Source organism: Trypanosoma theileri (genome assembly GCF_002087225.1).
Source record: "Trypanosoma theileri isolate Edinburgh chromosome Unknown TM35_Tth_10_V1, whole genome shotgun sequence".
Taxonomy (NCBI): domain Eukaryota; phylum Euglenozoa; class Kinetoplastea; order Trypanosomatida; family Trypanosomatidae; genus Trypanosoma; species Trypanosoma theileri.
Window position 1 is genome coordinate 88,167 of NW_021639852.1, and position 12,027 is coordinate 100,193.

The 12,027-nt window shown below is 44.1% G+C and overlaps 5 protein-coding genes across 5 annotated transcripts; all 5 read left to right on the forward strand.

Annotated features, from left to right (window-relative positions):
- Positions 1 to 16: 16 nt before the first annotated feature.
- TM35_000101290 (putative OSM3-like kinesin) lies at positions 17 to 1,123 on the forward strand (the record flags this gene model as incomplete). Its single annotated transcript, XM_029024620.1, has 1 exon — positions 17 to 1,123. The coding sequence occupies one exon, from the start codon at positions 17 to 19 to the stop codon at positions 1,121 to 1,123; it is 1,107 nt and encodes a 368-aa protein (XP_028883927.1).
- A 1,761-nt stretch (positions 1,124 to 2,884) lies between these two features.
- TM35_000101300 (uncharacterized protein) lies at positions 2,885 to 3,577 on the forward strand (the record flags this gene model as incomplete). The annotated part of the gene is made up of 1 exon (XM_029024621.1): positions 2,885 to 3,577. One exon carries the CDS (start codon positions 2,885 to 2,887, stop codon positions 3,575 to 3,577), a length of 693 nt encoding a protein of 230 aa, XP_028883928.1.
- A 361-nt stretch (positions 3,578 to 3,938) lies between these two features.
- Positions 3,939 to 8,363, forward strand: TM35_000101310 (uncharacterized protein; the record flags this gene model as incomplete). Its single annotated transcript, XM_029024622.1, has 1 exon — positions 3,939 to 8,363. One exon carries the CDS (start codon positions 3,939 to 3,941, stop codon positions 8,361 to 8,363), a length of 4,425 nt encoding a protein of 1,474 aa, XP_028883929.1.
- A 263-nt stretch (positions 8,364 to 8,626) lies between these two features.
- TM35_000101320 (putative paraflagellar rod protein 3) lies at positions 8,627 to 10,429 on the forward strand (the record flags this gene model as incomplete). The annotated part of the gene is made up of 1 exon (XM_029024623.1): positions 8,627 to 10,429. The coding sequence occupies one exon, from the start codon at positions 8,627 to 8,629 to the stop codon at positions 10,427 to 10,429; it is 1,803 nt and encodes a 600-aa protein (XP_028883930.1).
- A 558-nt stretch (positions 10,430 to 10,987) lies between these two features.
- On the forward strand, positions 10,988 to 12,025 carry TM35_000101330 (uncharacterized protein; the record flags this gene model as incomplete). Its single annotated transcript, XM_029024624.1, has 1 exon — positions 10,988 to 12,025. A coding segment is annotated over one exon (1,038 nt), but the record flags the coding sequence as incomplete, so codon positions are not given.
- Between the last annotated feature and the right edge of the window lie 2 nt (positions 12,026 to 12,027).

Sequence of the window (12,027 nt, forward strand, 5' to 3'; positions counted from 1 at the left end):
ATCACAGATGGAGAATATGGAAGCCGATCTTAGAAAGCAGATTCTACAGTGGCAGAGTGAGGTTGAGCGTTTGGAAAACGATCTTAACGAAAAACAGGCTGCATACGATGCCGCATCCACTGAGCGTGATGAGACCATTCGTGGGCTTGCTGAAGAGATTGCGCAACGTGAACAACAGCTCGATGAATTACAGGGCGCAATGAAGGTGCTGGAGGAGCGTTACGCCAATGAGACACAAACTGCTGAGGAGAGGCAGACAGAACTGCAATCACAGCTGGAAAACAAACAGACTGAACTGGCCGCAGCGGAAGAGGGACTTCAGGAGACCCAAGAGGCCTTAAAGGAGCTGAGCGAGCGCTATGCCAATGATACTCGTATTGCTGAGGAGAGGCAGGCGGAGCTGCAATCACAGCTGAACAATATGGGGGAGGAGTTGCGAAGAAATGAAGCACAGATGGAGGAAGAAATTGCTGCTTATGAAGCAGAGTTGGATAACCTGCGTAACAAGACGGATGCAGAACGGCAGTTGAATGAGGAGAAGTCAGCTGAAGATGAAAAACGTATAAAGACACTTGAATCCGAGCTTCATAATGCTATCGCACGTATTGAAGAGCTTAATCATTACATGATAAATGTCGAAGAGTATACCCGAGGTGCATACGCAAATACACTTGATGGATTCAGTGAGAAACAAGTGCAAGCTCTAGAGGAATATAGCACATTCGTTACTGCTAATATGGCAGACTACAGTAACGCTACAGAGGCACGGCTACAGCTCTTGGGAGCTGTGGAAATGCTGCAGAAACAACTGGAGCAGACAAAACAGCAGGCAACTGATGAGACTGGTAAACTACGTCAATTGCTTAAGGTAACAAAGCGTGCAAGCCGGAACCGACTTGCTGCTGTCATGAATCTTGTACACTCTGCACAAGGTGTGCTTGCCGAGACTGCGGAAGTTGACACAGAGAGTGATGCATCCGTCTCGCGGGCCGCATCACCAGATGCACTACCGCATAATTCCCACACTCTCGCTGACCACTCAAATAAAGAGAATGACATGAAGCGCAGCGTTTCGCGTTCTTCGCCAATGGCCAAACATCCCGGGATGAAAGAGGGATATTGATCTTGAGAATGGTGTCCGGTCCTCGTGTCACTAGTTATTGATTTTGTGGGTAAAAGCATATGTGAAGAAACTGGTGTAGATGGGTAATGGGTTGAAGATGATTTCTTTGTTTCATGAGAGAGTAGCAGAATTGGCATCCCCAATATAGCTTTATCTCTGTACTGAGTTTCATAAACTCATTTTTTAATTTTAATTTTGTTAAGCTTTCTTTATTCTTCTTAACCTTTTTTTTTAACTGGATTTTTTCTTACTATGTTTTGTCTTTCTGTGTCTTACCCCCTTTTTTGCGATTTGATCTCTTTTTGAGTTCATTTATGGTATTGTAATAAGTACTTTTTTCATGTTAATCTTGCTTACCAGTTACGGTTTAGAAAAATAAGAAAAAAAAATGGTGGTGAATAAACAATACAAAATATTAATAAGAGAACAGCAACAGGTATGGTTGGTTAAATTAACTTTTAAAAGGTGATATCTAATTTCCCCTACCAACAAAAAAAAAAAAAAAAACATTAATTCCACAGCCCCTACTATGGGTGTGATTATAATTTCAGTACAAAACAGAGTTTTTTTTTTCTTTTTTTTTCTTTTTAATCTTGGCTCACTTCGTGTAGGTCCCCCTGCACTGTTTGTGACCTTTCTATGTTTCTTCCTGTACCCTTGTGTATCACTATCTTGTACATTTTTTTTTGATTCGATTTCCTGTATGTGCTAGAGTTTTTTTTTCTTGTTTTTACTCATGTTTTTTTTTTTTTTTTCGGTATCGATTACATGATTCCACGCGTTATATGGTCTTTCCTGAGTGTTTTTTTTTTTGTTTTGTTTTTGTAGATGGATAAATTTTTTAATCTCTGATTCCTTTGTTTACCAATACCATCGCCTATTACAGTAACAGTAGTAAGAGCAGCAACAGCGGCATAATTAATGATATATATATATATCTGTGTGTGTGTATTTGTATGCCTGTTTTTGTTTGCTCTTATGAAAAATAAAAAAAAAAAAAGTGAGATAGAGTGAGTGAGTGTGTGTGTGTATAAAAAGTTAAGATTGTCAGAAGAAACAAAGCGTTTCTTGTGCCTTTTGTAATACTCGAGTAGAATAAAAAGAAGAATAGTGATAGGGATGGTTCTTTAGGACAAGGGAAGAAGATATAAAATAATCACTAAATGCACTTAGATCCTGATCACTGAAAGATCCACACCACTAGAGAAGTTGGAAGGGGGGAGGGTGGTCTGCACCTTTTTTTCTCTCTTTCTCTTGTTTTTTTTTTTCTGTTTTTCTCTTTTTTTTCCTTCTGGGGAATTGTACTTGGGTGTGTAATTCTAACTCTCTTTCAAAATGCTGGATCTTCTTTTTCTCTTCTGAGATTTTATTATTCCGCTTTTCTCTTTTTTAAATTTCATTTTGTATGCCGCAGTGCGCTTTTTTTTTTTCTTTTTCTCTTTTCATTTAAATATGGATACGTACATACACACCTGCAGTTTATTTAGTCTTTCTCCGAATGTACATTGTACTGTACACAATTTGCAGTCCCTACTGAAGGCCTATCGCATTCCGTTGTTTGTTCCTTTTTTCTTATTATTTTTTTTTTCTTTTTTTTTTTTTTTCCATTTCTCTCTTTCTATCTTTCTTTGTGTTATGCGTACAGGTGTGTTTGCAGGGGGTGAAGGGTGAAGTGAGGGGTACCGTGTGGACTCTCTTTTTTAAAAGACACTCACCGTTTGGATCGAACGCATCAAAAAAAAAAAGAAAAAAGAAAAAGGGATGAGTCGTAGTAGTGATGGCTCCCCACTGCGGCAACGCCGGGAGATGATGTTGAGTCCGAATGCAGAAGAATTGGCCATGCGGAATGCGGGATTAGAGATTGGCAGAACTCCTGACGGTGTGAGGAACCAGACGACGGCGGATAGTGCTGTCTCTACCTTGGATATGCTGCGACAGGCATCTCGACATGCACAGTCAGCTATTGAAACAGGGCTCTCAACCACACGGGAACTGCAGATGCAGGGAGAGCAAATGGAGAAGATCAGTCAACATCTGGACGATATGGAAGAAAACATGAAAACGAGTGATCGCACACTTCGGGGTTTCTCACGAAGAGCGAGAGTTATAAATTGGTTTAGGTCGAAACTGCGACAGAAGACAGATCCTGAGGACGAAAATACAGGTGTAGTTACCACTCTCAGTGCTCCTGTGGGTGCCCAGATCTCTGTTCAACCCGAAATACCAACAAAACAGAAGCAAGAAGAAAAAGTGGGATGTTCTTCGCTTACTACGGAAGAAGATAAAATGATTGATTCATTGATATACAATGTTGGACTCCTGCGACAACAGGCCCTCCTACAAGGTGAACTTCTAGATCAACATAATAGGCACCTTGATGCTATTACTACTAAAACTGATGCCGTTCATAATCACGTGGCGAAAACTAGTAAAAAGGTCGCGAAACTATCTTGATTTGATAGGTATTACTTCCTTACTATGTGTCATGGAATCTTTTTTAATGTCTCTTTGTTTTTCACTGCTGTGTCTATAATGTACTATTCGTGTACTATGCGTCAATGACGCAGTTTAAATGTCATTATTTTTAGTTTCTACCCAAATTGATTATTGGGTTTTTATAAGTTATTCCTTACCATTGATAGGAAAAATATATGTCTCTCTCTCACTCACTCTTTTTTTGAGTCTGCCTGATAGAATTATTCTTACTTCTTTTGATGCTATTATAATTGTTTTCGTTTTCTGTTTTTTTTTTTTTTTTGTGCTTGATATTCTGTATTTTTTTAATGACTACCGTTAGGGACCTTACAAGTTGGGTATGCGGCGGTGCATATCTTCCTTGCGTTTGGTACTCCAACAACAATATGATTCTCGCACTTCTGCAAGAAGACATAGGGGAAAGAAAAGAAATGAAAGTTCCACTGTTCGTTCTCCCGCACGCGATGATGTTGGAATGACCATTCCAGAGTCCCGTCTGCGCCGCAACGGGGTATCACTTGATGTCTTTGATCGCTCTATCGAAGAGAGATCACGTGATATTCTTGGTCTAGACGAAGATGCGACGAATCAGAGAAGAACATATGGGGCAGACTTTGACCGCCGTGAAGTTCGTTTTCAAGGATCTAGCAATGATCTTCGTCAATTTGCTGAAATGGCAGCAAGAGCTGAAGCCACTAAAAAGTGGAATGACTCATTACAAAGACAACAAGATGGGGAATGTAAGGAATTTCTCCCTCTGAATGCTGTTGCATACGTACGACAACCTAAAGAAGAGATCCAGAAAGAAGATGGTGCTCCTGACGAGACAAAGAAATCTGTCAAGAGTGGAAGTAGTGCATTGCTGCATCGTGCATTGCGGCATCACTCTGGAGAGGCATTTTCAATGCCCTCTTCTATCTTGGAAAAGGATATTTCTTCTGTTACTACTATTGATAAAAATGGTGGTAGGACTTCTCTTGGAACAGCGGTAAATGATAGTACAACTATCCATCAGATATCAGAAAGTAAACGGCGTGCTGAACGTCGTAGACGACGATTAGAACGTGTATTAGGATCTGAAGGAAATCTACACCCATGTGTACATCAGGGCGGCTGTGCTGTGCATGCTGGTGCCACCACGTTGTGCCCATTTGTGATGTATCCATCAACGGTGTGTGTGATGTGGTTGAGAGATGGTCGCTGTGATGATGCCGTGAGTGGTTGTTGCCCGTGGTGGCATGGTAATCTAGCGGGTACGGCGAGGACAGAGATAAGTGCCCATTGTCTTTTTCATACCGCGGAGGATAACCCTGATTTGGGTGGGAAACAAGAACAATTGCTGTTGGTACAAGAGAGTTGTACATGGATGGGTACACTTTTGCAAATGTTTTGGGATCTTTTGACAGTAGATGTAGCAGAGGAGATTCAACGGAAGTTAAGCGGAAAAGAATTGTCGGTAGAAGAGTTGCAGCAATATCTTGAGCAAGTACTCTCTGATGGGATGGGTGCTGTTGATCTTGCAGTAAACTTTGAATCTTCTCGAGGTATTCTTACAGTGGAGCGAGAATTGGGTTTGAGTGGACTAATGGCAGTAGAAAATATAAATAACGAAGAGGAAGAGACGTTTGATGAGATGTTCACACGTCAGTTAACATCTATGCAAAACAGTCATACGCAACTCTTGGAAGGAGAGATGGAAGAAGTAGAAAAGAAACAACAACAACAACAAGGAGAGGAACATCAGATATTACATGATTCTAGTGAACAGCGTCTTCGTCGGGTACTTTCTATTTTTCGTGGTTATATTACTGAATGCGATGATAATAATAATAGATCGGGGTCACGTATCGCTCTCTGTACACCATTGACTAAGTGGATCTTGTGTCGTGCGGCTCAGCACTATTATGATACACACCACAAGAAAAAAATTGTAGAATCAACACCGCAAGAACTTTTTGAGGAAGCATCTACTGTTCTACTTCAACATCGTCTTGAGATGTTCGATATCTTTAGTGAGGGGAATGACCTTTCAAAGAACTCTCATCAATGGTCGGCAATATTATTATTACAGCAAGCCACTCTTCTTGCACGTATTCCGGCATCAAATAGGGTTTCCCCAATTACAGGAGCAACTATTCAAAGATCTCTTTTATATAAATTACTTCTACTGGCTCATACGAAAGGTAATAATACTCTTTGGCCAGGTGATACAGTACATACACAGTATATAAATTGCTGGGTATTTCTCCAGTCTTTCCTTTCTACTATTTCTCTGCGTATTCTTCGTCAGAGTACATCTCTCTTTGCTTTTGCTCGCTCTGCGATAATAGGTATAACACGGCAGTTAGCCCAGGATGTGGAAGAGGACTTTTCACATCCGCTACTGCGCGCGAATGGATGGTTAGCATGGACAGATGCGCAAATGTTTGCACCACATCAAATGGAAAACTACACTGCAATCGGTTATGCACAACATCATCTTCCTGTTATTAGGCATTCATTTGTGGTATCAGCACTAAATGTGTTTCTCCTACATATTGGTAGAGAAGCCAGTAATACATATCAACTACATTGGAGTCCACTTAAAGCTGTACTTTTTAGTAGAGGTGGAGATGTAGATTCACCTCTAGAATCTCTTGAACGAGAGCGACGTCTTTACATTAGCAGTAGCGTCACCAGCCGTAATAATGCTAGTAAGAGAGGGATTAGGCTACGCCAGAGTATACGTCCATATGCACAAGAAGCGTTAGCAATTTTCTCAGCCCTGCAGGATGAAAGTAATACGGTGGAAACACGACGACAACTACTAATGGAGGAATTCATGATGCATCGCATGGAGTACCAGGAACGTACAGAGAGTGATATAGCCCGTCGCAGGAATAAATCCATTACCAACACCAACACTACTACTACTACTAACAAAGGCAACAGGAACTCTACGTGGGCGTCAAGGAAAAACAGGAGGAATCACCACAAAAATGATGAGAGTAATGGTGTGGAATGTGTTGATCATTTACCGCCGCACGGTTCTGTGATGGTCGCCGCAGATGCCGTTGGACATTTATTGCGCCTGCTGCTTGAGGGTGGGTGGGCGTACAAGTCCCTACGTCTTGCCGCCACCGCCCTTTACACCGCCCAAAAGCCTCATGAAAAGAACGAAAAGAGAGAAAAAGAAGAAAAGGAGGAAATGAAAGAGAAAAAGAGAGGAACGGGGGAATTGTGGTTGCAACTCGATGGAGTCGCCATCGCGGCAGTCGCTGCAGTCGCCATGCGGCTCCCGGCGGGCGGTCGTCTCGTGCGGACTGTCATCGGCGGCCGGCCGCTGCGGGACTCAACGGCCCGTCGGTGCCTCCCCGTCCCCAATCGTGCAGATGTACACCCGCAGAACGGCACCATCGCCGCAGCAAGCGGGGCTCGTATCCTTCGTGCTATCCTCGCCCTTCTTAGTGATGATAATAATAACAGTGGAAATGGTAAAAACAGTAACAGTGACAGAAATAACAATCATACACAGCCTATTGGAGTCACAGCACGGGTGATGGAAGTTGTTGTTACACAAACACCAAACAGTGACCGCGAGGCACATAGTAACTATGAACGAATAGCTGGTATGGACCCGCGAACGCGCGTAAATGACAGTGTTTTACTTGCACAGCAATATCATTGGGGTCGACATCACTTTGCACGAGCTAATGGTGTGGCGGCTGCAGTGTGGATGGACTTTGTACAGTCTAATATAACACCCTTATCAGGTCCCACTGCTTTAGCGCTACACAAGGAAATGGAACAGCTCCCCAGTCTTATTGAAGAACATGGATTCACATTGCAACCTCAGTGGAAGCACAAATATCAGCAGCAAATATCGCAATCAATTCGTACCATTGAGGAACTACGGACTCATCTGCAGCAACAAGACCAGCACTCCAGCGAGCACGCCACACCAACTAATGCATCTTATCAACAGCGTGGGTATATGTGGTATGTGTCGCGGGTGTTAGCAACACATGTTACAGATAGTAATTCGCTACATCGAATGCGGTGGGCTGTCGTGAGTGGTGTCCTCCTCGCTATTAACGACGATAAGCTTACAGGTGTACAGCGATCTTGGTCACGGTTACTACTGCGTAATGCATTTATTCTAGCCCATGAAGCTACGACACAGCAAGAACGTTCACGCCTTACAGAAGCAACAGTAAGACTTTTTCTTATTTCAGATTTTTTTGACCCTGAGTCTACAGCTACTAACGCACCAGAACGACTGCCGTGGAGTTCAGCCGTTGTTCGAGACCTACCACAGTTCATTTCGGCCCAAATACAATTGGCACAAAAACTGACCGAAAAGATAGTAGACACTCATGGAGCATTGCCACCTCAATATGATTGTCACCTGCTTTCACAGTTCAAAACAGTTGCAGAACTTAATAATAACGATGACAGTCATACTGTCACCTGGCAATTGTTAGAGCCTTTTATACAACATCCAGAATTAGCATTACATTGGCTCAATATATCCTTCTTTCGTGTACCACACGATTTAATTGCGTGGATCATCGCACGACTCAACAAGAATGATGCTCACTCCATTCAATGCCTTGCGGTTTGGGTAACATTTTTGTACCAAAATGGCGCAACAACAAGTGAATTCCATGCCGCTGCAATGCGATTAGTTGGAAAACGATGTACTCCACAACAAGTACAAAAAATACACGATTTCCTACACGCAAATACACATAAAGACAGTGACAAAAGTGTGAGGCCCAACTAGTTTAATCACAGACATATACGTGCTAAAATTTCTTCTACCTAAAAAAAAAAACACACATATACAACAAAAAAAAACATTGTATTTTTATTCAAAAACTTAAAAGGAATGACAAAATATAAAAGTAACTGATACTTCCTCTTTTATTACAAAACAAAAATAAAATCCTAGGCATATTTATTTTTTCTATTTCCCACTTCTCTCCTGTAGCACAGCATTTGTTGATAAACAACAGTAAAATTAAGGGAAAAAAAAACTAACAAACTATGAGTCAGAAGGAAGTGGAAGGAGTTGTGTCCCCTGCCGACCAACAGCAGCCTGCGGTTCCGGAGGTGACGGATGTCACGCTGGAAGCTGCCCGCAAACAGAAGATCCACAACCTGAAGTTGAAAACCTCCTGCCTGTCGAACGAGGAGTTCATCCAGGATCTGCATGTGTCCGACTGGAGCGAGACACAGAAGCAGAAGCTGCAGGCTGCCCATGAGAAGGCGAATGAGCTGCTTGCTGCCGTGGAGGGTGGCACAAAGTGGAACCTCACAGAAGCATATGACATCAAGAAGTTGATGCGCGTGTGCGGCCTGCAGCTGTCTGTGCGAGAGCTGTACAAGCCTGAGGATAAACCACAGTTCATGGAGGTTGTGGCACTGAAGAAGACGTTGAACGAGCTGAAGCAGCACCACAACAAGACGCGCACTGTGTCGTTTACTGGAACAATTGATAACGCCATTGCGAAGCTGGATAAGATCGAGGACGAGCTGCGCCGCTCACAGCTGGACGCGTCTGAAATGGCACAGGTACCGGTTGCGGTGCTGAAGAACCTGGAGGGCTGCATGAACGTGACCGTTGTGCAAACAGCACTGCTGGGCAACGAGGAGCAGATCAAGGCACAGCTGGCGGCCATTGAGAAGGCCAAGGAGATCCGTAACGTGGCGATAGCCGATGGTGAGATGGCGATTGCGGAGGAGCAGTACTACATCAAGGCACAGCTGCTGGAGCATCTCGTGGAGCTGGTGGCCGACAAGTTCCGTATCATTGGCCAGACGGAGGATGAGAACAAGCAGTTCAGCAACATCCAGGACGTGCAGAGGAAGTCGTTCCAGGAGTCGTCCGCAATCAAGGACGCCAAGCGGCGCCTGAAGCAGCGCTGCGAAGAGGACCTGAAGAACCTGCACGATGCCATCCAAAAGGCAGACCTGGAGGACGCCGAGGCGATGAAACGGTTCGCGTCACAGAAGGAGAAGTCTGAGAAATTCATCCAGGAGAACCTCGACAAGCAAGACGAGGCGTGGCGCCGTATCCAGGAGCTGGAGCGTGTGCTGCAGCGACTTGGAACTGAACGCTTCGAGGAGGTGAAGCGACGCATTGAGGAGAACGACCGTGAGGAGAAGCGCAAGGTGGAATACCAGCAGTTCCTTGATGTATGCGGGCAGCACAAGAAGCTGCTGGAACTGTCGGTGTACAACTGCGACCTCGCAATGCGGTGTATTGGGATGATGGAAGAGCTGGTGGCGGAGGGATGCAGCGCCATCAAGTCACGACACGACAAGACAAACGAGGAGCTGTCGGACCTGCGGTTACAGGTGCACCAGGAGTACTTCGAGGCATTCCGCCGCCTGTACAAGACCCTGGGTCAGTTGGTGTACAAGAAGGAGAAGCGCTTAGAGGAAATCGACCGCAACATCCGCACGACCCATATCCAGTTGGAGTTTGCCATTGAGACCTTCGACCCCAACGCAAAGAAATACTCGGATGCGAAGAAGGAGCTGTACAAGCTACGTGCTCAGGTGGAGGAGGAGCTGGAGATGCTGAAGGACAAGATGGCGCAGGCACTGGAGATGTTCGGCCCCACGGAGGACGCGCTGAACCGCGCTGGTATCGAGTTTGTGCACCCCGCCGAGGAGGTGGAGGATGGCAACATGAACCGCCGCAGCAAGATGGTCGAGTACCGTGCGCACTTGGCTAAGCAGGAGGAGGTGAAGATCGCTGCAGAGCGCGAGGAGCTGAAGCGTTCCAAGATGCTGCAGAGCCAACAGTACCGTGGCAAGACAGTGCAACAGATTACACAGTAGTGTGTATGTGTGTATGCCTGTGAGCCTCTTTATCACCATAACCGCTTTCAGTCCCCTCTCTTTCTCAACTTTTTTTATGTTTTTTATTCTCAATTGATGTATTATTGCACTTTTGTAGCTATGTATGTTTTTTTTTTTTTTAAAGAAATGAATATGTAAGTTCCTTTATGCTTTTTTTACTTCTCTTAAGTGTTTTTTTTTATATATTGTTCTGGAAGAGTTTGTATGTATAGCGTTTTGGAAGATAAATGACTGTTTTTTTTTTCACAGGTTTAGTATTTGTTGGAGCGAATGTAGATTTGATTCATGACAATTTTGGTTTTTTTTTGTATTTTGTACATGTTTTTTTTTTTTTTTTTTTTTTTTTTTTTTTTTTTTTTTTTTTTTTTTTTTTTTTTTAAGCAAAAAAGCTAACGGATTTTTAGGCATTTGTTTTTGTTCGTGTGCGTGGTAAACGGTCTGCTGCGGCATCATTTTCAATAAGTAATTCATACCAAGAGGAGTAGAAGGAAGCTATTTTTTTTTTGTCTTTGTTTATTGATATCTACGTTGTAAAAGATGTCCATGGAATCACCAAACGGAAATGTCATTGCTGTACATCGCAATGGCAATGACAACCTTGGTCTGTCGCCGACGTACATAAATGGATGCCCACGGTTTTCTGTGAGTGGACGAGGAACGGAGTTTGGATCTATTTCCGGTTCGCAGTACTCTTTCGATACGACACGGTTTCTTAAGGATGTGTTGCGCCGTCGTGAAGAAGTGCCTGCGGTGCGGGTATTGCCAAAGACTCATCTCCTCGCACAATTGCTGTTGCAGGAACAGTCGGAGCGGGAGTTGTTTACACTCCAGGAACGTTCCTTCCGTGCGCAGATTCAACACAAGCGTGAAGAGGATCGTCTGAAGAAGGAGGAGCAGCGCCTACAACAAAGAAATCGTGAACGTCTGGATGAGTTAAAGCGCAAACAGTCAGAGGAGTTGGCTGCTAAGAAGGAAGTGGTATCTACCTTCCTTAAGCAGATTGATGGTGAGGTAAAGGAGAAGATCAAACTTGTTTGTATGTTACAACCCCGTATGAACGTTGCGGCAACAGTGGTGGCGGATGTTAAGAGCGAGACAGGCACCTGCACTCTTCTACCGGAGTTAATGGAAGAGGAAAAGCGTGTGATGAAGGCCCTAAAGGCAGAAAGTCGGTATAGTAAACCCTCCACATCTGCTAATAATATCTCTGAAGGTTGTGGAGCTGTGCCGTATTGGATGCGTACATGCGTGGCAAGTTCATTTAACGTTGCCGCAATCCTCCGTGGCGAACCATACCGCGCTACTGTAGAGGACGCTATTAAAGTATCAAATGCCGCTCTGCGCAAACTCATCGTGGTGCGACGTGTGGGAGATGACAGTGTTGTGGCTTGGGCACATGTACGTGCTGGAAGTGATCCGTTGTCGCTCGCAACGGAGTTGGCACAACTCCCAGCACCGGAGGATTTGCCAAGTAAGAAGAGTCTTGGTGTGATCTGGCCAAAGGAAGATCTCGCAGAGTTGAACCGAAAGTCCAAGACTGTATCCGGAGAAGCAGATCTGCTCTCTGTTGTGGGGGC